The 27,673-nt window shown below is 52.2% G+C and overlaps 1 protein-coding gene across 1 annotated transcript in view; it reads left to right on the top strand.

Moving 5' to 3' along the window:
* Nucleotides 1-27,673, top strand: part of ATF6 (activating transcription factor 6) — a 91,977-nt gene that overhangs the window by 2,464 nt on the left and 61,840 nt on the right. The window contains exons 4-10 of the mRNA XM_054165551.1: nt 620-714; nt 1,729-1,858; nt 2,079-2,285; nt 6,554-6,774; nt 15,968-16,153; nt 17,227-17,318; nt 25,121-25,264. Coding sequence (XP_054021526.1) covers nt 620-714; nt 1,729-1,858; nt 2,079-2,285; nt 6,554-6,774; nt 15,968-16,153; nt 17,227-17,318; nt 25,121-25,264 — 1,075 coding nt within the window. The remainder of the gene's footprint in view (nt 1-619; nt 715-1,728; nt 1,859-2,078; nt 2,286-6,553; nt 6,775-15,967; nt 16,154-17,226; nt 17,319-25,120; nt 25,265-27,673) is intronic.

The following is a 27,673-nucleotide window of genomic DNA, read 5'->3' as shown; positions in this document are numbered from 1 at the left end:
AAGCAACCCCAGCTCCCTCAGCCTCTCCTCCCAGGGCTGTGCTCCAGACCCCTCCCCAGCTTTCTTGCCCTTCTCTGGACACCTTCCAGCAGCTCAAAGTCCTTCTTAAATTGAGGAGCCCAGAACTGGACACAGGACTCCAGGTGTGGCCTAAGCAGTGCTGAGCACAGGGCAGAAGGACTTCCCTGCTCCTGCTGGCCACACTGCTCCTGATGGAGGCCAGGATGCCCTTGGCCTTCTTGGCCCCCTGGGCACACTGCTGGCTCCTGTTCAGCTGCTGTCCACCAGTACCCCCAGGTCCCTTTCTGGCTGGCTGCTCTCCAGCCACTCCAACCCCCAAGCTGTATTGCGGCATGGGGTTGTGGTGGCCAAAAAGCAGCTCCTGGCACTGGGACTTGTTGAATGCCACCTGAGCAGTCCCTGCTGTGTTGCTGTAGGGTGAGGCCAGCTGGCCAGCACTGCCCTACAAGCTGAGCAGTTCAGAATCTTTAATCTTGCTCTATTTTCTGCTGTGCCTGCTTTTAGGTGTTGAGTAGCTGGTGTGGAGCAGCCATGTTCTTTACTGCTCTTCCCTTGCTAAGAACTTGCAGAGTGAAATTTCCTTGTCTGCCCCTTGCAGATGAAAATGTGAAGACAGAGCCCTTGTCCCCGGCCGCCTCGAGCTGCTCCGTCCCTTCTCCGTCGTCCGTGGACTCTCCAGTGCAGAATGTGCCTGTATGCAGACCCCTCCATCTAGCACAGAGGCTGACAAACAGATAGCCCAGAGAGTCACTCACCTGACCACCTTCACAGCAGAAGAGAAAACAGCTTGGTTTTCCAAGCCTTGCAACAACAGCCTCCCCACAGTGATGTTTTCTTCCCTGCTGTGACCTGCTCTGGAAAGAGTATATTCAGCTCTGTTTCCTTAGTGCTGTTTATTAGCCTGGTTACCAAACAAAATGCTTTGGAAAGGCTTTTCAGTCTAGCAGAATACAGAATTAACCAGGTTGGAGATGACCTTTGAGATCATCCAGTCCATCCTATCACCCAACACCATCTAAGCAACTCAACCATGGCACCAAGTGCCTCAGCCAGGCTCTTCTCAAGCACCTCCAGGGATGGGGACTCCACCACCTCCCTGGGCAGCACATTCCAGTGGCCAATCTGTCATGCTGGGATGAATTTCTTCTTCACCTCCAGCCTGAACCTCCCCTGGCACAGCTTGAGACTGTGTCCTCTTGTTCTGGTGCTGGGTGCCTGGGAGAAGAGCCCAACCCCCACCTGGCTCCAACCTCCCTTCAGGGAGTTGGAGAGAGCAAGAAGGTCTCCCCTGAGCCTCCTCTTCTCCAGGCTAAGCAACCCCAGCTCCCTCAGCCTCTCCTCACAGGGCTGTGCCCCAGACCCCTCCCCAGCTTTGTTGCCCTTCTCTGGACACCTTCCAGCAGCTCAACATCTTTCCTGAACTGAGGAGCCCAGAACTGGACACAGGACTCCAGGTGTGGCCTGAGCAGTGCTGGGTACAGGGGCAGGAACTGCTGGCCTCAGCCTGCTCTCTGCTGGTACTGAGAAGTAAATGTTTCACTTCCAGCAGTGCTTAGCATGGAGCAGAATCAAACTGCAGACCAAAACCTTTCTCCTGTTTGCTGCAGCAGCAGCACCATGATGCAATGAAAGGCACTTAGGCTCTCAACTGCTAGTGGACACTTGTGTGTTTGTGAAGCATTAATCTCATGTGCTCTGTGTCTGCAGGATGATGTGGACTTCAGCTGTAGCTCCCAGATGTCTCCCCTGTCTCTCTACAGCAAGAGCTGCAGAAGCCCTGCATCCCCTGAAGCAGATGGAGGGAAGAAGCCTGCTGTCAGCATCGCTTCTCGGGCAGGTATGGGGGCTGGAGCTGCTTTGACTGCAGACAGTGCACCTGCTGTCTCACATGTCAGTGTTTAACCAGCCATTTCTGACTGCAGTTTGTGCTCAGATATGCCTGCTTCTAACACATGCTATAGATGAGTAACAAACCCACACCAGAAGACATCTTACAGTGGCTCAAATGCTTTGTTTCCTATTCTCTGGTCCAGCTCTGACTCTTTCTCCTTTTCTAGCAAACAGTTCTGCAAAGACCCTGAAGAGATGTGCTCAGGCAGCATCCAGGCCTTTGATTCAACCCAAACCCCTTTTGCCTGCTGTGCCTGAAACACAGGCTAACATTGGCATCCCAGCTAAAACCATCATTATCCAGGCTCTTCCCACCCTTGTGCCTCTGCCAAAGCATCAGCCAGTTGTTAACATCCAGCCAGCCCCTCCTAAAGGTAAGTGAATTGTCTTGACTGAGCCAGGCCTTGGGAGTGAGTACTGTGTGTGTTTGGGATGGGTCTTAGAATGAAGCTGGCTTTATTGGGTGAAACAGGAGGGGTAGAAGGGAAAAACCAGGGGCCCTAGGTGCTTTGCTGGGGAAAGGTTTGGGCTGAGATGTCCTTTACTCCTCCCCCATACAGTCCTGTGAGAAACAGCACTCACTAATGTGTGATCACACACAGGATGTTAGGGGTTGGAAGGGTAATGGAAGGCAGTGGAGCAGAATGCTGAGCACTGAGAGTTCCAGAGGGAGCACTGCAGATTGGGAAGGATCTCTAAGGGACCCTTTGCTGTGCCCTGCATAAGGTGATTGCAGTGCTGTGCTGCCATAGCCAGGGGAAGATCCAGCAGAGTCAGTTAGGATGATTTGAATGAAGCCTGAAAGCTTGTGAGGAGTGATTAAAGCAGCTTGTTTCACCCACATGGCACTGCTGCAAGGTGCTAGGAGCAGGAGCTCAGCAGTTCTTACCTCACTAAGCAGCATGAAGTAGGATGTTGTGAAATATGCTGAGAGACACATCACAGTATCACAGTATCAGAGGTTAGAGAAGTTGCTTCAATACAGTGGAGAGGCTGGAATTGATTTTCTGCCCTCTGATGATTCTTTATTCCTCCTCTAGCCCTGTGAAAGATATTCTTGAAGTAGCTTATAGAATGGTCCAGGCTGGAAGGGACCTGCAAAGCTCCTCCAGTCTGACCTCCCAGCCATCAGCAGGGACATCCCCAGCTAGATCAGGCTGCCCAGGGCCCTGTTGAGCCTCACCTTGGATACCTCCAGGGAAGGGACCTCAACCACCTCCCTGGGCAGCCTGTGGCAGTGTTTCACTACCCTTATGGTGCAGAACCTTTCCTAACATCCAGTCTAAATCTTCCCTTCTCTAGTTTGAAGCCATTGCAACTCTTCCTCTCCCTGCAGGCCTTTGTAAGCAGACTCTCTCCATCCTTCCTGTAGCCTCCTTCAGGTACTATTCTATTCTGCTGGCAGGCTGCTGGCAGGTCTCCCCAGAGCCTCCTCCTCTCCAGGCTGAACACCCCCAGCTCCCTCAGCCTGTCCTCGTAGCAGAGCTGCTTCAACCCCCTGAGCATTTTGTGGCTCTCCTCTGGAGCCTCTCCATCAGCTCCAGGTCCTTCCTGTATCGAGCTCAAGCCTTCACTCTGAATCAAAGGAGTGTTCTGCTCCTCAGCTGCAGCAGTGGGGATGAGCATGGCTGAAGCTGTCAGATGCAGTTGCTGCTCTTCACCAGCTGATGGCTGCAGCCCCTCGTGGCTGACCGTGCAGGCGCTGTGGCAGCAAGGGAAAGGAGACAAACCCTTCCAGGCATGGGTCTGGAGATGATTGCAGTAGTGAAAGCTTTGGCTGCAGGACAGTCTGCTCTTCCATCAGGAGCTGAGCCAATGCTGGAGAGGCTGACATTTGTTCCAGCATGCCTAAGATTGTTAGAGTCCTCAGAGCACAGGGCAGCACAGTCAGCATGACCTGATTCTTACTCTGCTGATGTTCCAGCTGATAAAATACCATCTGGAACAAGGAATGTTGAGAGCAGGGATTGGGGGGGGGGGATTTGATAGAAGTGTAGCACTGTGAAGATCAACTTGTCCTATTCACAGGCTCACAGGATGTCAGGGGTTGAGAGGGACACAAAGAGATTGAGTCCAAGCCCCTTGCCAGAGCAGGAGCACACAGTCTAGCTCAGGTCACACAGAACACATCCAGATGGGGCTGGAAAGGCTCCAGAGAAGGAGACTCCACAACCTCTCTGGGCAGCCTGTTCCTGGGCTCTGTGACCCTCACAGGAAAGAAGTTCCCCCTTGTGCTGAGGTGGAGCCTCCTGTGCTGCAGCTTCCATCCAGTGCTCCTTGTCCTGTTCCCAGAAGAGAAGTCAGGAGAGGAGTCTCTGGGGGGCAGTATAGAGGAACTGCTTTTTGGGGAAGCATTTCCCTGCCTGTGTTTACTTCAGCTGGTGGTGTGTGTCAAAATCCTGTCCTGTCACTTCCATAACAAAAGCCATAAGGATCCCTTTCATTAATGAGAGTCCCACACATGTGGCAGGTTGGAGCTCCCAGTTTGAAAGTGCACAGTTCTCTTCAAAGGAGCAAGAAGAATGATGTCCTCACAGCCCCCTTCTAAGAAGGCATGGCCTGAGAGCATCACATGCCTTATGCATTCAAGAAAATGGTTGACATGATCTCCTGCTCACCACCTGAGCTGCTTGGAGTGCTGCTGACCTGTGATGGCTTCAAGATTATCTCTGGGGAAACAAAAGTGGAATACAGAATGAATCAGGTTGGAAAAGACCTCAGAGATCATCCAGTCCAACCTCTCACCCAACACCATCCAATCAACTCAACCATGGCACCAAGTGCCTCATCCTGTCCTATTTTGAACACCTCCAGGGACAGGGACTCCACCACCTCCCTGGGCAGCACATCCCAAGGGCCAATCTCTCTTTCTGGGATGAGCTTTCTCCTCACCTCCAGACTAAACTTCCCCTGGCACAGCTTGAGACTGTGTCCTCTTGTTCTGGTGCTGCTTGCCTGGGAGAAGAGACCAACCCCCACCTGGCTACAACCTCCCTTCAGGGAGTTGCAGAGAGCAAGAAGGTCTCCCCTGAGCCTCTTCTGCAGGCTAAGCAACCCCAGGTCCCTCAGCCTCTCCTCCCAGGGCTGTGCTCCAGACCCCTCCCCAGCTTTCTTGCCCTTCCCTGGACACCTTCCAGCATCTCAACATCTTTCCTGAACTGAGGAGCCCAGAACTGGACACAGGACTCAAGGTGTGGCCTGAGCAGTGCTGAGCACAGGGCAGGATGACTTCCCTGCTCCTGCTGGCCACGCTGCTCCTGATGCAGGCCAGGATGCCCTTGGCCTTCTTGGCCACCTGGGCACACTGCTCCTACACCTTGTATGTTAAAGGTTTTGGCACAAGGTAAATGACTTCCTTCCTCACCTTCCAGGAGGGTGGGGAGATGCTGTAATGCATTCCTGTGCCTTTCAGTTGGAATGCTCAGCTGGAATGTGCTGTTTCTGGAAGCTGGGAAGGTCATCCTGCTACAAAGGCTTAGAGGGACAGTGCTGTGTTTGCAGCCAGCACAATGTTAATCAAGCACCTGCTTGAGCTGAGTGTGGTGGTTGGACTGGAATGTCTTGGAAGTGAGTGTCCTTAACTCCATTCCAAACCCTGTCAGAATTACCTCATTTTTTCTGCTGCCTCTTCTTTAAGCTCAGTTCAACCACAAAAATGGTTAAGGGAGTGGAACATCTTCCTTATGAGGACTGACTGAGGAGCTGAGGCTCTTCAGCTTGGAGCTGACCTCATTCATGTTTATCAGTATGTGCAGGGGCAGTGTCCAGAGGCTGGAGCCAGGCTCTGCTGGGGGATGCCCAATGCCAGCACAAGGGGCAGTGGTGGAAGCTGAGGCAGAGGAAGCTCCATGGAAACAGGAGGAATTATTTCCCTGTGAGGGTGGCAAAGGCCTGGAACAAGCTGCCCAGGGGGTGTGTGGAGGCTCCCTCTCTGGAGATATTCGAGACCCACCTGGATGTGTTCCTGTGTTGAGCTGCTCTGGGTGACCCTGCTCTGGCAGGGGTTGGACTGGATGAGCTTTCCAGGTCCCTTCCAGCCCCTAACACTCTGTGATTCTCTGTGAACTTGTGCATAAAGTGTCCTAACTGTTTAAAGAAACCCCCAAGGTGGGCTTGTCTCAGTTTGAATCGAGGCTTTCACTTAAGGTTTGACTCTGTAACCTGCATTGTTCCTTCCTGCTCACCTCCACTCTTTCTTCATGCTGTTCCTGAATGGGTTTGCATAGTGGGAGCCCCTTCTGGGTGGTAAGTTATCCCTTGAATGCAGCAATAACATAGGGGTGGACAAAAAGGAGGAGGAGGAGGAGGCTTTGGGTAGGTTCCCCCAGCTCTTTGCAGAAGCTGCTCAAAGGCCATCACGAGTTAGCACTGCTGAAGTGGGTCATGTTTGTAACAAGTTCATCCTGAAGGCTTTTGGGAGGGAGCTGGGGTTATTGCAGCCCTTCAGTAGGTGCAGTTTGGATTTGCAAACTTCTAAGGTTTTGCTTTGTGATATTTTTTTTTCATTCCTCTCCAGCAGAGCAGAATTGGATTTGAGGTCAGCTGTGCAGGGCAGCAGAGGAAGCCAGGGCTCCTGGTTGAGTCGCATACAAACACATTTCACATCCTGTGCTGAGCACTTCTCTTGGTTCTTGTGTTCTAGGTCAATCAGTGGTGCTCCCCCAGCCTGCTGTGGTACAGTTCCAGGCTTCTGGGGTGCTTCCTGCCTCCCAGCCAGTCATTGCTGTCACTGGAGGGACCACTCCACTGCACAGTCACACAGTGAATGCACTGCCTGCAGCTGCTGGGAACGGCTCCACGAACGGCAAGGTCCCGGTGGCTAAACCTTTGCTCCAAAGCACCACAGCAGCAGCAGGGCTGGATGTAAGTTCTGACTGTGTGATAGTAGCTCACAACCAAAGCTGGGAAACTGCTTTCAGCTCCCTCCCTGTGAGACATAATAGAATCATGGAATTGTCAGGGTTGGAAGGGACCTCAAGGATCAGCCAGTTCCAACCCCCCTGCCATGGGGTGGGTGTGGGATGAGAGGTTGGACTTGATGATCTCAAAGGTCTTTTCCAACCTGGTCCTATTCTATTCTACTCTGCTCTCCTCTCTGCTCTCCTCTCTGCTCTCCTCTCTGCTCTCCTCTCTGCTCTCCTCTCTGCTCTCCTCTCTGCTCTCCTCTCTGCTCTCCTCTCTGCTCTCCTCTCTGCTCTCCTCTCTGCTCTCCTCTGTTTTCCATCACATTTATCTCCCCAGGTTTTGCTCATGGTTTTTGCAAGCTTTAGTTATTGAGGTCCATGTGACCCTATCTAAGGCTCCCTTTTGCTCATGCACTGAGTGAGTAGTCAAGGGGGAAGCTCTCAACAGGCATTGCACCAATAAAGCTTTTCCACTGTGGCTCACAGCAAGCAGTGGATGTAAACAGCTTTTAAGACGTGTGGGGAGTTTCCCTCCCTTCAGCTTTGACATCTTAACTAGCTGCAAGCTGGGTGTTAACTTGATTTGGTTCCTAGTAGTTTGGAGCTGCTTTAGCTGCAGTTTGTTGCTCAAAGGGAAGCAAGGTTGTGGCAAGCACTGAAGCTGCTTGTTTGTGGCTTTTAAACTCTGGTGGTGTCGTTCTCCAGTGTGGTGTTGGAGGTGCAGCTGCTGTGGGGGTCCTGCTGCATCTCTGAGTGTGAGAGAGAAAACACTGCTGTCCATTCACAGGAGATTTGCAGTAGTCCATGCAAAATTTAAGTCATCAGCTTATTAGCAGCACAGGACACTGTTTCCCAAAGCCTTCTGGCTTCTCTGGAGGGATGCTGTGTGGTTTCCTAGCATCTGGGAACTGGCACTCGTGCTCCATCTTCATCTTCCCTCCCTGCTCCTGCTTGTGTGGGGGCTGCAGTTTCAAATGGAAACAATTACTTGCTACAAGTAATTGAGCAGCCAGAGTGCAGTGGAAGCCTGATCTTGAACTTGCATGAAGCTAGCAAAGTCCTGTCTGTAGATGGGCCAGTTGAATACATAGAATAAACCAGGTTGGAAGAGACCTTCAAGATCATCGCGTCCAACCCATCAACCAATCCAACACCGCCCAAGCAACTAACCCACAGCACCAAGCACCCCGTCAAGTCTTCTCCTAAAAACCTCCAGTGATGGTGACTCCACCACCTCCCCAGGCAGCCCATTCCAATGTGCAATCACTCTTTCTGTATAGAACTTTTTTCTAACATCCAGCCTGAACCTCCCCTGGCGCAGCCTGAGACTGTGTCCTCTTGTTCTGGTACTGCTTGCCTGGGAGAAGAGACCAACATCCGTCTGTCTACAACCTCCCTTCAGGTAGTTGTAGAGAGTAATAAGGTCACCCCTGAGTCTCCTCTTCTCCAGGCTAAGCAACCCCAGCTCCCTCAGCCTCTCCTCGTAGGGCTTATGTTCCAAACCCCTCACCAACTTTGTTGCTCTTCTCTGGACTCGTTCCAGCAAGTCAACCTCCTTCCTAAACTGAGGGGCCCAGAACTGGACACAGGACTCGAGGTGCGGCCTAACCAGTGCAGTGTACAGGGGCAGAATGACCTCCCTGCTCCTGCTGGCCACACTGTTCCTGATGCAGGCCAGGATGCCATTGGCCCTCTTAGCTGCCTGGGCACACTGCAGGCTCATGTTCAGCCTACCATCGACCAGCACCCCCAGGTCCCTCTCAGCCTGACTGCTCTCCAGCCACTCTGACCCCAGCCTGTAGCTCTGCCTGGGGTTGCTGTGGCCAATGTGCAGCACCTGGCACTTGGATGTGTTAAATCTCATGCCGTTGGACTCTGCCCATCTGTCCAGCCTGTCCAGGTCCCTCTGCAGAGCCTCTCTACCCTCCAGCAGATCAACTCCTGGCCCCAGCTTGGTGTCATCAGCAAATTTACTGATGATGGACTCGATGCCCTCGTCCAGATCATCAATAAAGATGTTAAAGAGCATGGGGCCCAGCACTGATCCCTGGGGCACACCACTGGTGACTGCAATTTTTAATGGCAATTGCCTGCCATGCAAAGCTAAGCTGAAGAGATCTGTCAGCAGGCCCTGGCTTTGTGACTCCCTGTAGATGGGACTGCCCTGGCCCTTGCCACTGTCTGCATGCCAGGTTTAGTTGTCAAAACCCCCTTTGTGTCATCACACTTTATATACACCTCTGTGACAGTCAGTAGCCAAATGTGTAGCTGCCCCTGTGCTCAGCACTGCTCAGGCCACACCTTGAGTCCTGTGTCCAGTTCTGGGCTCCTCAGTTCAGGAAAGATGTTGAGATGCTGGAAGGTGTCCAGAGAAGGGCAAGAAAGCTGGGGAGGGGTCTGGAGCACAGCCCTGGGAGGAGAGGCTGAGGGAGCTGGGGTTGCTTAGCCTGCAGAAGAGGAGGCTCAGGGGAGACCTTCTTGCTCTCTCCAACTCCCTGAGGGGAGGTTGTAGCCAGCTGGGGGTTGGTCTCTTCTGCCAGGCAAGCGGCACCAGAACAAGAGGACACAGTCTCAAGCTGTGCCAGGGGAGGTTCAGGCTGGAGGTGAGGAGAAAGTTCTTCCCAGAAAGAGCAAATGGCCATTGGGATGTGCTGCCCAGGGAGGTGGTGGAGTCCCCATCCCTGGAGGTGTTCAAGAAGAGCCTGGCTGAGGCACTTGGTGCCATGGTTGAGTTGCTGAGATGGTGTTGGGTGAGAGGTTGGACTGGATGATCTCTGAGGTCTTTTCCAGCCTGGCTGATTCTGTATTCTGTGGATATCCCTACCTGGGGTTGGTTTAGGGAGAGTTTCCAGACTTGCTGTCAGCCTGCATGCTGCAGGTCTTCCCTGTGCTTATTGCAACATAACCCCCCCCAGCTGCAGCTGCTCTTGGGCACAGTGTGTGAAAGAGCACTGTGGAGAGGAACAAGCATTGCAGGACCCAGCTGGCACCAGGAGGGTTAAAACATCTTGGGAGTGCCTTAGGCAGCACATGGTGCTCAGAGCTGCCCAGCTGTAGCTGTCCTTTGAGCTCTGCAACACGTGTGTTTGTTTGCTAATCTAAGCAGATGTTGCAGGATGAAAGGAAACACTGCAGGACTTTCTTTTGGGGCTTAGGAGGGATAAACTGTTAGCTTAACACCCAGGCCTTCCAAGGGATTAGCCCGAGGTGGCTGCTAAGCCTGAGCCCCTCTGTTGTGCTTGCCCTGATGGCACATGGTTAGGCAGCTTGCCAGCCACCAGGCAGTGCCAGGCTTTCAGTGCAGTCCCTGCTGAGCAGCTTCCCACTAGGGAACTGGACAAAAGAAACAGTGCCTGAGCAAGCCACTCTGCCACTTGAAGGATCCAGAAAGAGAGAACCAGAAACTGTTTCACATGCAAAAGGCCCCCAGGATCACTGATCCAGGCATCACCCCCACACCACCGTGGCCCAAAGTGCCACATGCACACATTTCAACACCTCCAGGGATGGGGACTCCACCACCTCCCCAGGCAGCCTGTTCCAGTGCCTGACCACTCCTGCAGCAAAGAAATTGTGCCTGATCTCCAGTGCAATGATCTGAGCCCTGCTCTGCCTGTCAGTATGTGGACACCCTCACCATAGAACCAGTTTGGTTGGAAGAGACCTTTAAGATCATCAAGTCCTACCTTATGTACTCTCTACTGTAGGTAATGTCACCTCTGTGGCCTCTCTGGAGCAGGCTGCAGGGTGGGTGATGAGCCCCAGTGTCTGCTGTAGTTGAGGCCCACGAGTCAGCCCAGCTCCTGCCAGTGCTCCCCAGGGCAGCTCAGAGATGCTCCTTTGCCACATTACAGCAAGGCAGAAAGCAGCAGCTCTGGCTGTGGGCAGTGAGGCATCTGCTGGGGGGTCTCGTGCAGGCTCTTCACTGGAAAGGCAGATTGGTTCCTGTTGCAGTTAAATTACATGAGGACACAAAAAGGGAATCCAATTTTGTTGTGTCCTTATAAGGTCTTTCTCTCAGGCTCTCTCTCAGGGAGGTGGTGGCAGCCTCCTGCCTGGAGGTGTTTGCAGCCAGGCTGGAGGTGGCTGTGAGCAACCTGCTGTGGTGTGAGGTGTCCCTGGCCATGGCAGGGGGGTTGGAACTGGCTGAGCCTTGAGGTCCTTTCCAACCCTGACAACTCTATGGTTCTACTCTGCAGTGAGGAAGGACTTCATTCTGCCTCCAGGTTCTTGTGGTTAAAAAAGATTGGAAATGTGGAAGAAATTAGGTGCCACAAAATTGCTGCAGTGTAAGTGTGGGTTTCGAGGAAAGAATCCTCTTTGCTGTGCTGTGTATTAGATCATTTGCATATGAAATGAACTCCTTAGTCAGGCTGTGTTCTGTTGAGACCCCAGGGCTTTGCTGAGGAGGGTGCATGGCTTTTGTATCCCCATGTGGAAGATGCACCTTCAAGGAGAGCAGCTGTCCCAAGCTGAGGTCAGAAGCCAGCCAAGGTGAAGCTGAAATGCTTTGTACTTCCAGCTGTGCCCTTGCCCAGTGTGTGTACCAAACCCTCTGTGGAGTGTGAGAGACATTCCTAAGCCCTTCTGCTAGACACACAGCTTGTCTTGGAGTGCAGGTTACATTTTGCTCAGAGTTTTCTTTGGAAGACTTACTTGAGGGAGCAGTGTTGATTTGTGAGGGCTCTGAAGACAGAGGACAATCTGCACCTCGTTAGCCCTGCCTGAAGCAAGGCTTTGCAGTGAACTTCTCACTTCTCCATGCTTACAACATCTTTGGTGTGCCTTAGCAGTGCTGTCATTTTTAAAGCTGGGAAGCAGAAGTTGCATCACCAGTTAAGGTTTGATTTTAATGCCACCATTTCCCCTTTGCATCCTGGGGTACTGTCTGGTCTGGCAGTTGCTGTCTTGAGTGGCAGAGGAGCACAACGCAGCCTGCAAAGAGGGAGGCTGCAGGAACCAGCAGAGGGGTTTGCTGCCTCTCACCTCTGCTCAGCAAAGTTTCTGAAGCAGTCTGGCATTGTGAATTGCTCTCTCTTTCTCTTCTGATTGTCAAAATGCTCAGGCAAGTGGCATGTTCATCTTGATGCCAAGGCAGCTGTGGAACACTTGGTGCCACTCTTCCAGCGCCGGTGCATCGCTTCGCACACGCGGCTCGCTCCGCTTCCTGCACTGGGTTAAGCTGGGGTCAGCTGTGGGCTTGTGACTTAGCCCTCAAGAAAGACCAGCTGGGCACTGGAGGGCTGACCAAGGACCTTCAGCTGTTTGAGGGCTTGTCTAATAATTAAACTGACTCAAGGACAGGAATGGTTTGGTTTCATTTGAGCAGGCTTAAGGCATGAGTGGAAGTGAAACTGATGTGGCTGAGATGCAATCATTGCACAGAGTGCCTGGAACCGGCCTGGGGCAAGCTGCTGCTCCTGGCAGCTTTTGGAGAACACTGAGGAAAGGCAGTCTAGACAAATACCACCTTGCCATGTAGCTGGTAGTGCCTGAAGCAGCAGTAGATGTGCCTTAGGATGTACTCTTGGTGTATAAATGCTGGGCTGGTGCTTTCAGTCTGTTTTCTCCGTGGAAGCTGCTGGTAGATGTGCCAGAGTTTCCAGACACTTAGTCAAAAGCTATCCAGTAGTGAATAATCCTGAGCAGGTCTGCAAACAGCAATGGATGTAAACAGTTTGGTCTTCTCTGCTTTGACCTCATGCTGCAAAGCCTCTCTTTGAAAGGAGGAATGTAACTACTTGTTTGGAATATCACACAGCTCCAGCCAAAGCTGCTGCATGAACTCATTCCTTATTATTTCATCTCTGGACAGCTGAAGGGATCCTGGCCCCAGAGTGGTGTGTTCTATACACTGCAGTGCTTGGCCAGCTTGAAATTGGGGATTTTTAGGACTTTTTTTTTGTATGTCTGCAGAAATTTTCTATAGTTCAGTATTGTAGGACTTAAAAAAAAAGCAGGACAAAGCTTAGTGTTAATGAAGAGATGCTAAAGCCTTGTTCTTCTCCACTCTGTGCTGAGGAGATTCATGAAGAGATGCTAAAGCCTTGTTCTTCTCCACTCTGTGCTGAGGAGATTCATGAGGAGATGCTAAAGCCTTGTTCTTCTCCACTCTGTGCTGAGGAGATTCATGAAGAGATGCTAAAGCCTTGTTCTTCTCCACTCTGTGCTGAGGAGATTCATGAAGAGATGCTAAAGCCTTGTTCTTCTCCACTCTGTGCTGAGGAGATTCATGAAGAGATGCTAAAGCCTTGTTCTTCTCCTCTCTGCTGAGGAGATTCATGAAGAGATGCTAAAGCCTTGTTCTTCTCCTCTCTGCTGAGGAGATTCATGAAGAGATGCTAAAGCCTTGTTCTTCTCCACTCTGTGCTGAGGAGATTCATGAGGAGATGCTAAAGCCTTGTTCTTCTCCTCTCTGCTGAGGAGATTCATGAGGAGATGCTAAAGCCTTGTTCTTCTCCACTCTGTGCTGAGGAGATTCATGAGGAGATGCTAAAGCCTTGTTCTTCTCCACTCTGTGCTGAGGAGATTCATGAAGAGATGCTAAAGCCTTGTTCTTCTCCACTCTGTGCTGAGGAGATTCATGAAGAGATGCTAAAGCCTTGTTCTTCTCCACTCTCTGCTGAGGAGAGAAACTGGAGTCGGTACAGAGAGCTTCACTCCCCTGGATTTCATTGGTAGCAGCAGACCAGACATGCAGTCACTGATCTTTGCAGAGAGCAGTGAGATCAACATGGAGAGAGCCCAAGCTGTTCATACCCTGCAAGGTGTTTGCTTAGTCTCTGTCCCCTAACTGCAGTCTCAGGCAGAAGACTGAGTCCTCAGCCAGCCTGCAGCCAGACTTTCTTGCAGACATCCCAAGTCCTGGAGCAACATAACATCTGTGTGCAGAGGGATGCAGGGAGGTGTTCAAGAGGGGATTGGATGAGGCACTTGAAGCCATGGCTTAGTTAGTCAGGAGGTGTTGGGTGACAGGTTGGACTTGATGAGCTCGGAGGTCTTTTCCAACCTTAGTGATGCTATGAGAGAGTTGGAAAGCTGTGGCTGAGGTTCTTTAAGCAGACCTCAACCAGAGCATGCTGGGCTCCTTAATGCCAGCATTCTGCAGCTTGATTTTGCCCTGGGTCAGTAGTTTTAGAATAGTTCTCTTCCTTTAGCTTCCAAGCTGTAATGGATACAGGTCACCCCACTGCATGTGTTGGAAGGTCTGTGAGATCCAGCATTCAGTTCCCTTTCAGTGTAAACATCATTAAGGCACATCCTGTTGTAGCCCAATAATGTGATGGAAGTCTTCTGGTTTTAATAAAAACAGAGTTGGTGTTGCTAATCTCTTGAGGGGAAGGAAATCAGCAGTGGTGTTCCCATGTGGGGTTTCAGGCAGCTGTGCAGAGCTCTGCAGGGTCGCTCATTGTGTCCTTGTCAGCAGCAAGAGGCTCCCAGTCTCGGCCGTCCCACTCAGTGCAGACCACAAAATGAGTAAGTAGTAAAAGATGAGAGGCTGTTCCTGCTTGGGGAAAGAAAAACTGGAGTCATCAGGACTGCTGGGGAATGGGGAGGGCTTACTTTGAACTCTCCTGGTCTGGTCCTGCAGAAGGAATGCCTGCTAGTGGTTGGAGTGTATCCTGTGCTCCCTTGGAGTGTGTTTGTTGGTTTAGCTTCACCCAGAAGGAATCCAGTTTGTGTGCTACATCAGAGATTGCTCTGTGATGTGAACCAAAACATATTAAGTGGGGCAAGCAGGAAATGTGCATCAAAGCCATGCTCCTGATCTGAACTAACATGCTGGTGCAGATGCATGCAGAGACTGAGTTTAAACTGCCACGTAAGGGCTTGATGCATCAAATCCACACTCCTGAGCTGAATTAATATGCTAGTGCACCCAGAGGCTGCATTTGAACTGCCATGTAAGGGCTTGATGCACATGGAATGTGCAATCTGGGGTCAGCCACAGGATTCAAGGTCTCAAAAACTACATACAGCATAGCTGGAACAGGTAGAGAGATGTGTGTGACCGAGGTGCAAATGGCTTCCAGGCAAACAGACTGCAAAAACAGGAGGACTTTTAGGTAAGAAAAGAGATGGTGGAGCTTGCAGGCCTGTGGGAAGGTATTTTCTGTCTCTCTGATTTGAGTGCTCAAATCAAACTGTGCTCAGGTGTATGTTTTGTGTTCCCTGCATAGGGAAGGTTGAGAATGCAGGAGGGGAAAATGCAGGACCTGGTTTATTTTCAGAGTGCAAGAGAAGAGGGGATGATACAGGAGCTGTTTTTGTGTGAGGGCAAGAGAAGAGGGCATGATGCAGGAGCTGTTTTTGTGTGAGGGCAAGAGAAGAGGGGATGATACAGGAGCTGTTTTTATGTGAGGGCAAGAGAAGAGGGGATGATACAGGAGCTGTTTTTGTGTGAGGGCAAGAGAAGAGGGGATGATGCAGGAGCTGTTTTTGTGTGAGGGCAAGAGAAGAGGGGATGATGCAGGAGCTGTTTTTGTGTGAGTGCAAGAGAAGAGGGGATGATGCAGGAGCTGTTTTCATCTGAGTGCAAGAGAAGAGGGGATGATACAGGAGCTGTTTTTGTGTGAGTGCAAGAGAAGAGGGGATGATGCAGGAGCTGTTTTTGTGTGAGTGCAAGAGAAGAGGGGATGATACAGGAGCTGTTTTTGTGTGAGTGCAAGAGAAGAGGGGATGATACAGGAGCTGTTTTTGTGTGAGTGCAAGAGAAGAGGGGATGATACAGGAGCTGTTTTTGTGTGAGTGCAAGAGAAGAGGGGATGATACAGGAGCTGTTTTCATCTGAGTGCAAGAGAAGAGGGGATGATACAGGAGCTGGTTTTGTGTGAGTGCAAGAGAAGAGGGGATGATACAGGAGCTGTTTTTGTGTGAGGGCAAGAGAAGAGGGGATGATACAGGAGCTGTTTTTGTGTGAGGGCAAGAGAAGAGGGGATGATACAGGAGCTGTTTTTGTGTGAGGGCAAGAGAAGAGGGGATGATGCAGGAGCTGTTACTTCATTCTCTGGGAGGCATGCTGTAATTCCTTGTTGCTTGTGGTGAGGAGCTATCTCTAGAGGCCTTTGGCAGAGTGAAGGAGCAGAAATGAGGCTTGCAATGGGCACACCTGTGCCTTGGGGCTCGGTAACAGGCCTGTGTGCTGTGTGCAGGTCAACGTCCTGAGGAGGCAGCAGCGCATGATCAAGAACCGGGAGTCGGCCTTCCAGTCGCGGAAGAAGAAGAAGGAATACATGCTGGGGCTGGAGGCCAGGCTGGAGGCTGCCTTGCAGGAGAATGAGAAACTCAAGAAAGAAAACAGCACACTGAAGAGGCAGCTGGATGAAGTAGTATTAGAGGTGAGAGACTATGATTGAGATCTGGCTTTATAGCAAGACAGTTGCCCAGGTGGAAGGCACTTGTGTCCGCTTCTGGGCCCCTCAGCTCAAGGAGGACCTCAGGGAGCTGCTTGAAAGACTCCACCACAGAGGCAGAAAGATGATGGAGTGGAACATCTCCCTTATGAGGAGAGCCTGAGGGAGCTGAGGGCTCTGGAGCTTGGAGAGGAGGAGACTTGAGAGGTGACCTCATTGCTGTTGCTAAAGCTGTGCAGGGGGAGTGCCCAGAGGCTGGAGCCAGGCTCTGCTGGGGGATACCCAATGCCAGCACAAGGGGCAGTGGTGGAAGCTGAGGCAGAGGAAGCTCCATGGAAACAGGAGGAATTATTTCCCTGTGAGGGTGGCAGAGCCCTGGAACAGGTTGCCCAGGGGGGTTGTGGAGTCTACCTTTGTGGAGGTTCTCAAGACCTGCCTGGATGTGTTCCTGTGTGAGCTGCTCTGGGTGACCCTGCTCTGGCAGGGGTTGGACTGGATGAGCTCTGGAGGTCCCTCCCAGCCCCTGAAATTCTGTGATTCTGTGAACTCAGGAGTTGTTGGCTGGGAGAACATTGAGGATTTCTAGCTCAGCCTCCCACTCCAAGCAGGACTTTCACCAGTTTTAGGGCAGCAGTATTTAGCTGAGTTAATTCTCTTTATGTCAGGCTGCTGCTTCAGGGTTTCACTGCGAAGGCAGGCTGGATATAGAGCAGAAAGGAAAAGGGTTTTATTGTGAAGCACTCCTGGCATGCATCCATACATGATTAGGCAAATTCACATCTAAAAAGCAAACACAATTTGGTGTATTGAAACACTGGCACAGCTTGCCCAGGGAGGTGGTGGAAGCCTCACCCCTGAAGGGTTTTAAGACCAGGCTGGATGTGGCTCTGCTGTAGTGTGAGGTGTCCCTGGCCACGGCAGGGGGGTTGGAACTGGCTGATCCTTGAGGTCCCTTCCAACCCTGACACCTCTGTGGTTCTGTTTAGCCTCTGCCATACCTTTGCATGCCCTGTGCCCTTTTTTAACTGCATGTCTTTGTTTTTTCCCTTCCTGTCTAGAACCAGAAGCTGAAAGTGTCATCTCCAAAGGGAAGGACCCTGTGTGTGATGGTGATTCTGGCCTTCATAATGCTGAATTATGGTCCCTTGAGGTAAGCTGCCCAGGAACTCCACTTTGCATTGCAAGTGTGCTGCCCTGTGACTTGTGTTTGACTTTTTAATACAGATGGTGTTTTGTTCTGAAGCTCAGAGCTTGGCTTCTGTGCTGCACTCTCCTCCTGCACAGGGGAAAACTCATCTGTGGAGTGGTTACTCTTTTGCTGTCCTTCTGGCAACAAAGAGCTAGATCTCATCCCTTTAATTTCTCTTGGTTTGACAATTTGTTGCTCAGTGCAGTGCACAGCAGTTTGTCTGCTCCATTTATGACCTGAAGAGGCTGCAAAGCTGTGTTAAGAGTCCTTTTGGAAAGAAGTCACAGACTTTGAGAGCTCATCTGCCTCTTCCATACCTGTGCTGAAGTCACAGGCTTTGGAGGTTGTAGCCAGCTGGGGGTTGGGCTCTTCTCCCAGGCAACCAACACCAGAGTCTCAAGCTGTGCCAGGGGAGGTTTAGGCTGGAGGTGAGGAGAAAGTTCTTCCCAGAAAGAAGAATTGGCCATTGGAATGTGCTGCCCAGGAAGGAGGTGGAGTCACTGTCCCTGGAGGTGTTCAAGAAAGGCTTGGATGTGGCTCTTGGAGCCATGGTTGAGTTGCCAGGAGGTGTTAGGGATTAGGTGACAGGTTGGACTTGATGAGCTCTGAGGTCTTTTCCAGCCTGGCTGATTCTCTGATTCTATGCATGAAGCTCTGGTTGATTTTGAGAGGCTTGAAAAGGGAAGGTGAGAGGGAGGTCCTTTACCAGAGTGCTCTGCAGATCCTGTCTCTCAGCTTCTCCACGCTCAGCCATGAGTAGGATGTTGAGCTTGATGGCTGGAAGGTCAGCTTGTGTTGATGTCTCTGTAACATCACCCAGTACAGAAATGTGTCAGGGGGAATTTCTTGACTGCTCTGATGTTTAATGAAGTAGATAAAGCAAAAAGGAATTCTTGGCTGGCTGGCTGTGCCTGGCCAGTGTAGTGCTGGAGCCTGCCAGTGGAATGGCTGTGCCTGAGCTAGGTGGTCTGTGGCAGGAGTGGGTTAGGCAGAGGGAATGTGATTGCAAATTTGCAAGGGATTACTCTTATCTTTCTGCCCTTTGTTTCTTGTTCCTTTTAGCTAGCAGAGTAAATGCTTGCACTGCAATTCAGATCCCAGGCTGTATCAAGGTAGTGTAGAGGGGATTGTGCAATAGCCTTTGGAAGGCTCAGAGTGTGGCATATACAAATCATTACTTCAGGTTTCACTCCTCCCATCTGCATTTTCTTCCTTTTATAGAGGTGTCACTGGATGGTAGCTCCATGACTGTGAGAGTCCTGCTTGCTGTCCTCCTCAGTCCTTAACAACAGAATGCAGCCCCTGACAGGAATGGGGAGGTTTTGTGTTCTCATAGAACCACAGAACTGTCAGGGTTGGAAAGGAGCTCAAGGCTCAGCCAGTCCCAACCCCCCTGCCATGGCCAGGGACACCTCACACCACAGCAGGTTGCTCACAGCCACCTCCAGCCTGGCTGCAAACACCTCCAGGCAGGAGGCTGCCACCACCTCCCTGGGCAGCCTGTGCCAGGCTCTCACCACCCTCCTGGGGAACAACTTCTTCCTCACATCCAATCTCAATCTCCCCACTTCTAGTTTTGCTCCATCCCCCCCAGTCCTCTCCCTCCCTGACACCCTCAAAAGTCCCTCCCCAGCTTTCCTGGAGCCCCCTGCAGATCCTGGCAGGCCACAATGAGGTCTCCTGGGAGCCTTCTCCAGACTGCACAACCCCAACTCCCCCAGTCTGTCCTCACAGCACCTCCCTGGAGGTGTTCAAGAAAGGCCTGGATGTGGCACTTGGAGCCATGGTTCAGTTGTCAGGAGGTGTTAGGGATTAGGTAGTGAGTTGGACTTGCTGATCTCTGAGGTCTTTTCCAACCTGGTTGATTCTATACTGAAGGGAGAGCCTAGTGCAGGCTGCTTAACTGCCAGCAAGCTTTCCAGTACATCCTTCAGTGCTGGGCATGGCCCCAGGCTCTATCTGAGTGAGGAGTGGAAGCCTGGATGGCAGCTGAATGTGCAGCAAATGCTGGCTGCCCACCACAAAGGCTTGCCTGCAGTTAATGGTAACTCTGCATTGTGGTCCCAGACACTTGTGCCTTTAGTGAGGTTTCTGTGGGGGAGACTGAAGCTTTCAGTTGTTAGAAGCCTAAGTAACTTAGCAGGAGTTCTGTTGGTGTGAGTTTCTGTGCTGTTTGGTGTGCACTGGAAGAAGGGTGCCAGGAGTTCTCCATCTGTGTGTCAAGGAACCAGGCTCTAAGCTTTATGACTTACTTGGCTTTCACATCCATGAAAACTTCCTTTTATTATTGCTCAAGAATGATTGGTGAGGTGTCTGGAGGGGAAAGGGCACATCTTGCTGCAGGCCCTTGCAGACATCACCCCCTTGCTCAATCTCAGCTCCCCAGGAGGTGTGAGACAGGAGCTGGCAACAGGCAGCGCTGGCCCAAAGGAGGCAGCACACAAACTGTGACGTGCAGCAGGGGTGGGAGCTGCAGCCATGGCCCCTGGAGGGAGGCAGGAGCTGTGGGAGGCTGCATCCCTGCCTTCACACTTGCCTTCTGTGGGAGCTGGTGCCTGGCCAGCAGGGCTGCACTCTCAGCTGGTGTGGCACTCCCAGAGGATGCTGACAGCATAGGATCACAGAATCTGCTGGGTTGGAAAAGACCTCAGAGAGCAGCAAGTCCAACCTGTCACCCAGCACCTCCTGACAACCAAACCATGGCTCCAAGGGCCACAGCCAAGCCTTTCTTGAAGACTTCCAGGGATGGGGACTCCACCACCTCCCTGGGCAGCACATTCCAGTGGCCAATCTCTCTTGCTGGGAAGAACTTTCTCCTCACCTCAAACCTAAACTCTTGTTCTGGTGCTGGGTGCCTGGGAGAAGAGCCCAACCCCCACCTGGTTACAGCCTCCCTTCAGGGAGTTGTAGAGAGCAAGAAGGTCTTCCCTGAGCCTCCTCTTCTGCAGGCTAAGCAACCCCAGCTCCCTCAGCCTCTCCTCCCAGGGCTGTGCTCCAGACCCCTCCCCAGCTTTGCTGCCCTTCTCTGGACAGGTTTGAGTGTCTCCCTGTCCCTCAGGAAGGTCTCATGAGCTGTGCTTTGTTTGTTATCACTTACAGCATGGAATCTGAACACTTCCAAAGCATTACCATTCCTGGGTGCCTGCCTTTCTTGCTTTTGTTTTTTCAATCTTCTGTGATGCCCACATTTGTGTTGGACCAGGCCTGGGTAGTGCCCAGATCTGAAAAGGTGCCAAACACAGGCTGCCTCTGGAGACAGCCTGAGGGAGTTGGGGCTGTTCAATGTGGAGAAGAGAAGGCTCCCAGGAGACCTCATTGTGGCCTTCCAGGATCTGCAGGGGGCTCCAAGAGAGCTGGGGAGGGACTTCTGAGGGTGTCAGGGAGTGACAGGACTTGGGGAGGATGGAGCAAAACTAGAAATGGGGAGATTGAGATTGGCTGTGAGGAAGAAGTTGTTCCCCAGGAGGGTGGTGAGAGCCTGGCACAGGCTGCCCAGGGAGGTGGTGGCAGCCTCCTGCCTGGAGGTGTTTGCAGCCAGGCTGGAGGTGGCTGTGAGCAACCTGCTGCAGTGTGAGGTGTCCCTGGCCATGGCAGGGGGCTTGGGACTGGCTGAGCCTTGAGGTCCCTTCCAAGCCTGACAGCTCTGTGGCTCTCTGATCTGCAAGGGGCTGGGACAGGGATTTTAGAGGCTGCTCTGATGTTTGGTTTGTTTTGTCTCAAATGTTGGCCAGCTCTGCATGGTTGGAGCTCCTTTCAGACTGGAAACCAAACTTGATGATGTAACCAAACATTCTTAAGCTGTATTTGTGGTGGAGGATGACTTGAGGTGATGATTGATGGAGATAAGTAAAGCTGCTGCTTCAGGATCTCTTATCCCCCCCCTTGACCTGGAGCAGCTGTGCTGGAGCTGCTGGCCTTTTGGAGGCACTCTCTAGTGTCCTGATGGATTTTCCTCTCTGTTCCAGGACTCTCTTGGAAACAGAAAAATCTCTTAAAAGTTTAGACCCACTGAGCAGTCTGCAAATACAGACACCAGGCTGGGTGGCTGAGAAGTGTGATTTGCTTGCTGCTTCTTGTGGTCTGCAGCAAAGAGGTCTGGAGCACAGCCCTGGGAGGAGAGGCTGAGGGAGCTGGGGTTGCTTAGCCTGCAGAAGAGGAGGCTCAGGGGAGACCTCATTGCTCTCTCCAACTCCCTGAAGGGAGGTTGTAGCCAGGTGGGGGTTGGTGTCTTCTCCCAGGCACCCAGCACCAGAACAAGAGGACACAGTCTCAAGCTGTGCCAGGGGAGGTTTAGGCTGGAGGTGAGGAGAAATTCTTCCCAGCAAAGAGAGGTTGGCCATTGGGATGTGCTGCCCAGGGAGGTGGTGGAGTCCCCATCCCTGGAGGTGTTCAAGAGGGGATTGGATGTGGCACTTGGAGCCATGGTTTAGTTGTCAGGAGGTGTTGGGTATTAGGTCATAGGTTGGGCTTGCTGATCTCTGAGGTCTTTTCCAGCCTGGCTGATTTTATGACTCTGTAAAGGAAGCAGTGACTTCTGAGTCCTGAAAGCCTTAGGGCTGTGTCTCATTCCTTAGAGTGGTAGCACAAGCATCAGGGAAAAGCACAGGAAGTGGTAAGATGAATCCCCTTGTACTGGCAGTGTGGAAATCACCCAAGGGCTGTTCAGTTGCATGCTTCCATGATCTGCTGCTTGTGGGGCTGAAGTAAGCAAAGCACAAGGCTTGCTCCGGCTTCCAGGCCTTCAGAACCTCTCTGATGGGTCAGTGCTTGAAGAAGATTGAGTGCTCTTGATTTTCCTACAGACTGCAGCAGCAGGAGCAGGAAGTGATTCCTTCCTCCCTCCCCTGCTGATCACAGCCACATGTTCATCCTGGCAGAGCAGTGCCTTGGCCTGGCTGTGCTCACTTCCCTTGTCCTGCTGCTTTGGTGCAGTTGCAGAGCCTGCACACAACCCCAGGGGCACTCCCTGCCACCCTTCTTGATTCTCTGATAACTTAACTTTTCTCCAGGCATTCTCCTGCTGGGCTGGGAGTGAAATGCAGGAAGCATCACAGTTGAGACTGCTTGCTTCAGACCTGCCCAAGCTTTGGCAATGAAGGCCAGCCCACTGCAAACAACCAGATCTAGAATATCTACTGTGTCCCCTCTGGCGCTCCCCAGGTCAAGAGGGACAGGGATCTGCTGGAGAGAGTCCAAGGGAGAGCCAGGAGGATGCTCAGGGGACTTGAGCAGCTCCCCTGGGAAGAGAGACTGAGAGCCCTGGGGCTGTTTAGTCTGGAGAGGAGAAGGCTGAGAGGGATCTGATCAATGTCTATCAATAGCTGAGGGCTGGGGGGCCAGGGGAGGGGGCCAAGCTCTCTTGGGTGGTGCACAGCAATAAGCCAAGGAACAGTGGAGACAAAGTGGAACAGAGAAGGTTTCAGCTCACCATGAGGAGAAACTTCTTTGGTGTGAGGGTGCCAGAGCCCTGGAGCAGGCTGCCCAGGGGGGCTGTGGAGTCTCCTCTGGAGCCTTTCCAACCCCACCTGGCTGCATTCCTGTGCAGCCTGCCCTGGGTGATGCTGCTCGGGCAGGGGGTTGGACTGGGTGAGCTCTGGAGCTCCCTTCCAGCCTCTAATGCCCTCTGACACTGGGATCCATAGCTTTCCCAGCAAAACTCAGTGTCTGGGTGTCAATACTTCCCTTCCTTCCTTTTCTGACAGCTTTATTTAAACATCAATTGCTTTTTAAAGAAGGAAAACCCCTGGCAGTGTCCCTCCAGCCTTGGTTGCTGTTGTCACCTTCCCCAGCAGTGCTGGTGGGAGGCTGGGCTCCTCTTACCAGCCCAGCACTTGCAGAGTGTAGCTCTGGAGCAGCCTGGCAGGAGGAGGTAGAGCCTTACAGTCAGCAGATGGTGCCCTCATCAGGAGCAAAGCAAGCAGAAACACTTTGCAGAGAGCATTTGGCACTGTGGCAGCCTTGTCTGGAAGCAGTTAGGAAGAGGACAAGGTTGGTGTCTCCTTGCAATGTCAACTTCAGCCTGTTGGAAAGGGCCCAGCTGCTATTCAGAGATGGTCTGTCCCCAGAAAACTCTCTGTTATGATATCACTGCTGGCTCTCTGCTGCACAGGACTGTGCAGCTGAAATGTCAGCCCTCAAACCTCCAGGCTCCCAGGGTTTCTGCAGCCAGCAGTGCAAAGGAAATTCGGTTTGGGCTCCTGGCAGGGCTTGCTTTCACATTCATCAAGTTTGACATTCCAACCAAAGACTTCAAAATACCCCTAAAATATCAGGTGCCATGGGATGCCTGGAGGAGCCATGGCAGGAGAGTTGCTGTTCTTTCCCTCCTATAATCAAATTTATCTCCACTTCTGGACAAACATCTGCATGAAGTATTTAGTGGTTCTTTCTCTTTTTTCCCTTGGACCTGGTTTTGCATCTTAAACAAGCCAAAGAGCTCGAGCCAGCTTGGCCAAGGTGGTTGTGGCTGTGTGAAACCCCTTCAAATGCTCACAGTTATCTGGGTTGGCCAAATGCAGGCTGCAAAGCCCTGGCAGGCACCACGAGTGTGTAAGTATGGCCCAAGAGAAAAGACTTCAGCTTCTAGCTGCTCATCTTGCCCAGGAAAGCAATTCCTCACCTCCAGCCTTGCTTGGTTTTAGTCATAGAATCAACCAGCTTGGAAGAGACCCCCAAGATCATCCAGGCCAACCTATCACCCAGCCCTGCCCAATCAACCAGACCATGGCACCAAGTGCCTCAGCCAGGCTCTTCTTAAACACCTCCAGGGATGGTGGATTCCACCCCCACCCTGGGCAGCACATCCCAAGGACCAATCTCTCTCTTGCTGGGAAGAATTTCTTCCTCACCTCCAGCAAGGAGGTCTCCCCTGAGCCTCCTCTTCTGCAGGCTAAGCAACCCCAGCTCCCTCAGCCTCTCCTCCCAGGGCTGTGCCCCAGACTCCTCCCCAGCTTTCTTGCCCTTCTCTGGACACCTTCCAGCAGCTCAACCTCTTTCCTAACCTGAGGAGCCCAGAACTGGACACAGGACTCCAGGTGTGGCCTCAGCAGTGCTGAGCACAGGGCACAATGACTTCCCTGCTCCTGCTGGCCACACTGCTCTTGCTGCAGGCCAGGATGCCCTTGGCCTTCCTGGCCACCTGGGCACACTGCTGGCTCCTGTTCAGCTGCTGTCAATCACTACCCAGGTCCCTCTCTGCCTGGCCGCTCTCCAGCCACTCCAACCCCATTTCTTTCACTTCATATCCCACTTTCAAGATTCTCAGCCTTGTGGCCCAGGGTGCAGTCAGTGTAGAGTGGCATTTGTCTGCTCCTTTCCCAGCCCATGTGGCATGCTTTGCATGGAGGGCAGCACAGATGGTCCTGTGCTGCATGGCTGGCTGGCTGCACAGCCCTCAGGGCAAGATCCTTCCATCAGTGCAAGCACAGACCAGGATAGTCTCAAGCTGTGCCAGGGGAGGTTCAGGCTGGATGTTAGGAAGAAATTCTTCCCAGACAGAGAGATTGGCCCTTGGGATGTGCTGCCCAGGGAGGTGGTGGAGTCCCCATCCCTGGAGGTGTTTAGGAAGAGCCTGGCTGAGGCCCTTGGTGCCATGGTTGAGTTGATTGGATGGTGTTGGGTGAGAGGTTGGACTGGATGATCTCTGAGGTCTTTTCCAACCTGGTTAATTCTGCATCCTGTAAGCATTTAACACCTTAGAGTGAAGTGCCTTGCAGATGCTTTGTGTATTTGATGTGTTTTGCTGTGGTTATTCTCTTCCCCAGTGTGTTTGAGAAGGATCCCAATGGAGCTGATTCCACTGCAACTTCCAACCATCGAACCAGAAACCTTCTGGAGTTCTCAGCTAGCCAGGAGGCCAGCCCAGCCCAGCAGATACCTGTGGACATCATTCCTGAGAAGAGTAGTAGGTGAGATGAAAACCTTTGATGTGCTGTTAGACCAGGCTGCCCTTCTGCTTGCTGACCTTTTTGGCCAGTGCTGTTGCAGCTCTTGCAGAGCAACTGACTTCACAAACACTGTGTTCCAAGAGCTGATCTTGGAGATTTGTCTGGAGGGTGTCCAGGGAAGGGCCACAAGGAGGAGCAGGGGGATGGAGCTGCTCTGCTCTGAGGACAGACTGAGGGAGTTGGGGTTGTGCAGGCTGGAGAAGAGAAGGCTCCCAGGAGACCTCATTGTGGCCTTGCAGGATCTGCAGGGGGCTGCAAGAAAGCTGGGGAGGGACTTTGGAGGGTGTCAGGGAGGGATGGGACTGGGGGGGATGGAGCAAAAGTAGAAATGGGGAGATTGAGATTGGCTGTGAGGAAGAAGTTGTTCCCCAGGAGGGTGGTGAGAGCCTGGCACAGGCTGCCCAGGGAGGTGGTGGAAGCCTCCTGCCTGGAGGTGTTTGCAGCCAGGCTGGAGGTGGCTGTGAGCAACCTGCTGTAGTGTGAGGTGTCCCTGGCCATGGCAGGGGGGTTGGGACTGGCTGAGCCTTGAGGTCCCTTCCAACCCTGACAGTTCTATGGTTCTAAGCTGTACACTTCAGAGCAAGGTTTTGCCAGTCCAAGGCTCAGATTCCCCTTGGGAATATGAAAGTACTTGTTGGGGTACAGGCTTTCAGGAGGGGCTCTGTGTGGGCTGACAGAGGCTGAGTGTTGCCTAGAGAGCAAAGTGTGTGGGGAGTTTGTTTAGCTGACAGTTCTGTGCTCCTGTGCAAATGATGCTTCACCTCCAAGATCCCCCAGCAGGCAGAGACCCAGGGGTGCCCACGTGGCTGTGCTGGGTGGTGTGGTAGCAGAGAGCATATCACCAAGTGTGTGTAATGGAGACTTTCTTGACCTTCTGCAGTCCTTCTTCTCTCTGCCTTTTCCCCTGGTCTTCAGCTTGCATAGTTATGGCATTTGTCATCTTCTCTCCCTCTCTCCCTAGTTTTGAAGCTGGAGTATTTATTTTCTTAGTTGCTTGAGAGAGGCCTGGGGAAGTTCACAAGTGAGAATGTGCTCTGAACTCAGCCCTGCTCTGCTTCACAAATCTCTGAGTTCATCCTTCTGCTCAGCCATTATTTAATTATCTTGTTGCTCTCAGGCTTCCTAGATCTCTAGCATTCATTGCAGAAGTGAACATATAATTGCCTCCAGATTGAAGCCTGGCTAATCCAGCTCATGTTTTTCCCTTACAAGCTTTATCCTATCCAATCATCCCTTTCCAGTGGAGTGTTTTGGCTGGTTGAACAAAGCCAGGCACAGATGTGCAGAAAGCCCTAATGGATTTTGCCATGCAGGGGGAAAAAAAAGAGGCAATAAATCAAGAGTGCTTTAAGGCTGCAGCCATGATGAGAGCTTTGTGTCCTGTGTGGCACTTTTCAGGTCATGGCTTGTGACATAAGAGTGCAGTGGTTCTCTTAGGAGGATGTGCCAGTGCTTCCACCTCTGTGAGCACAGACTGAGGGAGTTGGGGTTGTTCAGTCTGGAGAAGAGAAGGCTCCAATGAGACCTCATTGTGGCCTGCCAGGATCTACAGGGGGCTCCAAGAAAGCTGGGGAGGGACTTCTGAGGGTGTCAGGGAGGGATAGGACTGGGGGGGATGGAGCAAAACTAGAAATGGGGAGATTGAGATTGGATGTGAGGAAGAAGTTGTTGCCCAGGAGGGTGGTGAGAGCCTGGCACAGGTTGCCCAGGGAGGTGGTGGCAGCCTCCTGCCTGGAGGTGTTTGCAGCCAGGCTGGAGGTGGCTGTGAGCAACCTGCTGTGGTGTGAGGTGTCCCTGGCCATGGCAGGGGGTTGGGACTGGCTGAGCCTTGAGGTCCCTTCCAAGCCTGACAATTCTATGATTCCAGCTCCCTTTTTCTTTCACTCCTTCACTCTGTTTCCTGGCAGGCTGTGAGCTCTTTGCTCTGTATCCTCCTTTGTCAGCTCTAGCTGCAGTAAACAGCAGACATGAAGGAGGAGAGAAGGCTGAGGCAGGGAGGGGAGTGTGAATGAGGCTGTTACAAGCTCTTAGATCTGATTTGTCAGGAAGAAGGTGAAGTTTAGGAGCTGCAACTCTCTGTCCAAACCCAAAGGACTAGTGATGCCCTTATAAGAGGTATTTGGTGAGGTAGTTAACCCCTCAGGAGGCACAGAGAACCAGGAGAAAGGACAATGAGTCTTGACTTTGTTACTGAGGATGCTGTGCATTTTGGTATTGCAGTGTATGCTCTGCACTTTTAGCCAAAGCCAAGGGAGCTCCTGGAGGCTGTAGGAGTTGTTGAGCCTCTCCCTTCAGCTGAGGTACAGTCTGACAGCTCCACTGGCAGGTAGCTCCTGCTCTCTGTGCATTTGCCTGGGCTTGGCAGCTGCT

This window comes from Dryobates pubescens, chromosome 11 (genome assembly GCF_014839835.1).
Source record: "Dryobates pubescens isolate bDryPub1 chromosome 11, bDryPub1.pri, whole genome shotgun sequence".
In the NCBI taxonomy this organism is placed as follows: Eukaryota; Metazoa; Chordata; class Aves; order Piciformes; family Picidae; genus Dryobates; species Dryobates pubescens.
The sequence above is the reverse complement of the archived record's forward strand: the minus strand, read 5'-3'. Positions and strand labels throughout refer to the sequence as shown.